The sequence below is a fragment of the Argentina silus genome, assembly GCF_951799395.1.
Source record: "Argentina silus genome assembly, chromosome: 22".
Taxonomy (NCBI): Eukaryota; Metazoa; Chordata; class Actinopteri; order Argentiniformes; family Argentinidae; genus Argentina; species Argentina silus.
Window position 1 is genome coordinate 4,608,368 of NC_139676.1, and position 5,028 is coordinate 4,613,395.

The window sequence follows — 5,028 nt, forward strand, 5'->3', positions numbered from 1 at the left end:
CTAGAACCAAACAACAATCATACATATTGAGGAGCGGAAAGACAGATCCATAAAAAAAAATTCCAAGATATATTGTGAGCACAAATACTCTCTTCTGATCTGTATCTCTGTCTCTCTCACACACACACACACACACACACACACACACAGTAAAGCACACACACACACACACACACAGTATTCCCTCTCACTACACTACCCAGTGTACATCAGTGTGCAACAGGCACTGGCACCGTGCCATGCCCGGTGGGCACAGTGTGCTTAACCAAACGTGCCCAGATTAACCTGCAGTCTGGGATGGTGTTCTACGCTGCCTGCCTGCTTGCCAACCGTGCCTGAAGTCCCTGGCAGTAGTTGGCAGCAGTTAGGGGTGTCGGGCAACGTGTTCAGTTCACCACAAAACAATCAAACTGGCTTATATACCAGCCTGGCATGGCCTTAAACAGTCATTAAAGAATGAATTAATTCAATAATGCCATCATGGTCTTACAGTATGTGTTGTGCATTCAAACTAATTACATTAAAGACATTACTTTTTTATCATCTCTCAAATTAAAGCCACAATCCGTGATTAAAAAACAACAACAACAAAATGTCAGGCTCACCACACAAAGCTGAGGGATGGGGTTGGAGAAATGTTACCACTCTCAAATTCTCTGGATGAAAGGACTGACTGTCTGTGACATCAACATGGGAGTTTGAAACATATTTTGAAGCTATACAGTGTTTGTTTACATTCTTGATGTTTGTAAAACAGCCGTATACTGTATTTTGGGTTACAATGGGGTAAGACAGTTGTATTAACTTCATGAGGCATCTATAAAGTGATATTATTCAAGAATCAATGAATATCATAAATTATCATATATATATATATATATATATATATATATATATATATATATATATATATATATATATATATATATATATATATATATATATATATATATATATATACACACACACAAACACGGTTTCACAAATTACAGATTGAGGCTTTAATATTTTATAAGAACAGAATACAGTTTGAACATAGGGATGGGGGGGGGGAAACAGTACACTCAAGATCTAGTCGGTGGTCTTTAATGGTTCTTGACATACTTTGTAAGATGTTATGTTTTGGCCTTTGGTCACATAGGGAATGTTTCAAATGAAAGGCAGTGAGCAGTAGGGGGTAGGTGAACCTCACGCTCTGATAACCATCGCCGTACCCCTCCCCTGAAAGCACTTTTTAAGGTTTACAATATTGATTCAACAGCCACAAATAAATTCAAAACTCATTCCTTCAAACACACACACACAAGTACTAAAATGTTCCTTCAGACACACACACATCTCATTACACACACACACTAGAGAAGACCCTCCCCCTCTCTACTGTTAAACACACACACACTCACAATAAAAATCCTTTCTCAAATATTACCTTACACACAATAGAAACCATTACTGAATAACTTTGTGGAATTCTGATTGTGAATTCTACAATGTCAAAGTACACATACAGTATCTCTTCCAAAACAGGAGTTCCCCTTTCGCTAAAATGTGTCAAACCCTATCCTTAGGCTATTCAATTGTGTGTGTGTGTGCGTGTGTATTTAATATACTCTTTAACGGGGCATTGTGTATGGACCTGCATCGCCCCACAGTCTAAAATGTACCCATAGCTTTAGTCAAAGCCAGCCAGCTTGTTTAACAACCTTGCCTTATGTAAGACAGATCACTTTACCAAAAAAACAAAGGGAAGGAACACTTACATAAATGAAGGGTTAAGTTGAGGACAAGCTGTGCAGACTTCAGGGTTTAGGGATCTGAGGGACTTTGAATACTGAGAGGGCCAGGGAGTGAAAGACACTCATTTTTGCCCAAAGTTCAAATGGATTTATGACAGCTCTGGTTATTTGTCAAGGCGTTTTCCTGAGCTTACTGAACAAATACCTGAGGGGGAAGATATGCCAGACAGGTGGACGACTGACAAGTCAACAAGTCGCAGGATACAAACAAACAAATATACATATACAAACAAATGTATATATGAAATGATATTTTCTTTGTGGACATTTTGCTTTATGGTGAACAAAACAGTGTAGGATGACCTAAAGGAGCAATTCTTTTGTATGCCTTTTCAAAAGATGTGGCAAATAAGTAGTGAAATACAACGGCTATGAGAAGTAAAAAGGAGTGTCTTTTAACTCCTCTTCTATCCATGTCTCCCAATCATAACCTGTATTAAAGAGAAGAATAGTTTGTGCAAAAAAAAAAAAAAAAAAATGTGGAGTAGAGTTTCAGCCTAGTTTAAGTTTGGAAGGAGTCGCACTCTCTCCATAGAAAAATACGCTCTCTTATCTATCTAAATAAAATAAATCTGAGGGCTGAGGGCTCCCTGACACAGATTAAACCATATCATAGACTAAATCACTAATAAATCCAGCCTACAATTTGGTTCTGAAAAACTGACCCAATAGTGTACAATTTGATCATACTGTCATAAATTCCTATGGAGAGAGTTTTGCCTTCATTCCAAATTCACAACCTACTCACCCCCCCCCCCACCCCGAACACATTGCACAGATGGGCTGGGCCCACTAACTCGGCGGAGGAGAGAGGATTACACCAGCCAAAGGGCAGGTCTCAACTCCAAATGGCACCTCCGACGGCGTAAGCATTTAAGGTTATTGTAAACAGAGACGTGTTCATCTGCATGTCATCCCCTCATCTACTGCATCTGTAGGCAGGCTGCCAGAATGGGAGGGGAGGAAAGGGGGGGGGGGGGGTTGGACAAGGTACAACCCCCTGTAAATGCACCACATGTTTCTTTTCTTTTTTTCAAAGCCCCATGAGAGAATTAACTCGATGAGAAAGTAGGAAGCAAATCTCTGAGGGGTGTCCATATGTGCATTACTGAAATACCAGAAATCTGTAAACTAGAGAGGCAGAGAAATAGAGAGAAAGAGAGAGAGAGAGTTTAAAGATGCAGTTAGTGTGGTAACAGACCATGTAAAGTCACCACTCTCTCTCTCTGAATACTGGGACTCGAAAGTGGACGGTCATAATCAGTTATATACAGTACTGTACGTGCCAAACGAATTAGAGCTGGGCTACATGCTGATGAAGGTTAATGTTATGTTGCATGCTGTTCACGTATCAATACTGCCATCGTAATACAGTAAGAATCCCTGCAAGCCAGGGGGGAAGCTTTGATATATTGAGCTGCATCAACCGCTCATACAGAGCTACTGTATACAGATCACAGCCCAAAACCAAACCCCAAAAACATGTCCGTTCAATTGCCAATGTGAAAACAGTGACTGTGGCATCAATAAATGTGTTACAGTGCATTGACAACCCCAAACAATATTGCTCTGGGTCTGTTTCCTCTTTACCGGCTAACAGACTTTCAGGAATCATTAAGTATCATTTGGAGATAAAGATTGTAACATTTTTACTACGAGTAAAAATGTTCTATTTGGAAACGATGAAAGAAAATATCTTACTCAGCAGTAAATAAAAAATGCTATTTTTTGTGTGGGGGGGGGGGGGAGATTATCATAAGAGAATTTGGCTACATTCGGCAGTGAATCAGCTGTGTGTGAAAATATTTTTGATATACATTGCGATTAATTGGTTTAATGGCTACGCGGGTCAAACAGTGCAGCAGGGGGTTTAAACATCCCACTAAAACCAATCATGCCGCAACATCCATAAAGTGGAGCCCCCAGCCTACTGGAGACTCGGTGTGATATCTGCCGATAAAAGCGAGATTACAACCTCAGGTTTGACAACGAGGAAACCGGAGGGGTTAGGAGATCAGAGGCGAAGTGGATGGTAATCTCGCAATAGCATCGGATATACTGATTTAAACGGATCAAACACAGCTAATGAAATACTAGAATTGGGGGAGGGGACATTGGGAAACGGACTAACAGAAAATCCTAAATATATATATAGGCTACAATGAAATGGAAAATACCACAAGGCAGTGAACTAGCCACACTATTAGACTTATTCTCAAGGATATCATAGCACATTGGGTAAAAACGCAGAAATCCGAAAACAAGGACATGTTCACTGCATTAGGACAATAACAGAACATTCGACCGATAATCGAAAATAATTCCAAACATTGCTTGGTGTAAACAGCACAGAAAGAGAGGTAAACTGCAGAGTGGACCATCATCAGTTTGCACATTGTAACGAATCATTTCAACAAGTCACAGTCCCGGTTTCAACCGTGGCCAACGCAATGTCATTTTCTTTTGTCATCCCCCACCTTCCCTAAAATACAAAATTATTTTCTGTGACATTTCCCCAATGCAGCAATGCGCGTTCCCCAGTGCCGATTTCGAGGGCAAGAAGGTAACGCGCAGCACCAAACCCCGGCTCCAGGTTTGAAGCAGGGACGCGCACGGCCCTCCTCCAACACAATCATACACTAGCTACAATACACCACGGGGGCGCGCACCCAGGCACAGCCAACGCCACCTCATTGGCTGAGACACAATTCCATCTGTACACGTGACACGCCCTGCTTACAATAAATAAACAGCAAGGGAAAAAATGTACAAAAAAAAATAAAAATTTAAAACATGTTTACACACTACTACACCGCTACAAAACCCCAACATACAGAAATCAAACAACGGCACAAATTATAATACATTATCTGACTGACTGAATCCCATGACAACAAGACTAGCGGTATATAAAACTTGTAGTGCATATTTGGGCAGGTCCGGGGGGAGGCGGGAAGCGCAAGGCAACAGCCGCGCGTAACAAAAAAAATGACAGCTCCGCGCAGCGCTTCGCGAATGGCAACAGATTTTTTTCCCCTGGACATATAACAGCCCCGAATCCAAGTGTTTTCTGACCCAAAACAACACCACCCGGGCTCTACAGCCGAACCTCCATGCAATGTCAAACGAGCTTACCTACACAGTGAATGAGTTTGTGCCGCCACGAGTCAAGTTCCTGCCGAAAGCCGCGCCTCTCTATCGTGCATTGCTGCCTTTTGCACAGACTCGCCAT

The 5,028-nt window shown here is 41.4% G+C and overlaps 1 protein-coding gene across 1 annotated transcript in view; it reads right to left on the minus strand.

The window, feature by feature from the left end:
* Positions 1-5,028, minus strand: part of lcor (ligand dependent nuclear receptor corepressor) — a gene marked incomplete at its 5' end in the record, with an annotated part of 40,236 nt that extends 35,208 nt beyond the window's left edge. The window contains one exon of the mRNA XM_083694014.1: positions 4,932-5,028. Within this exon, the coding sequence (XP_083550140.1) occupies positions 4,932-5,028 (97 nt within the window). The remainder of the gene's footprint in view (positions 1-4,931) is intronic.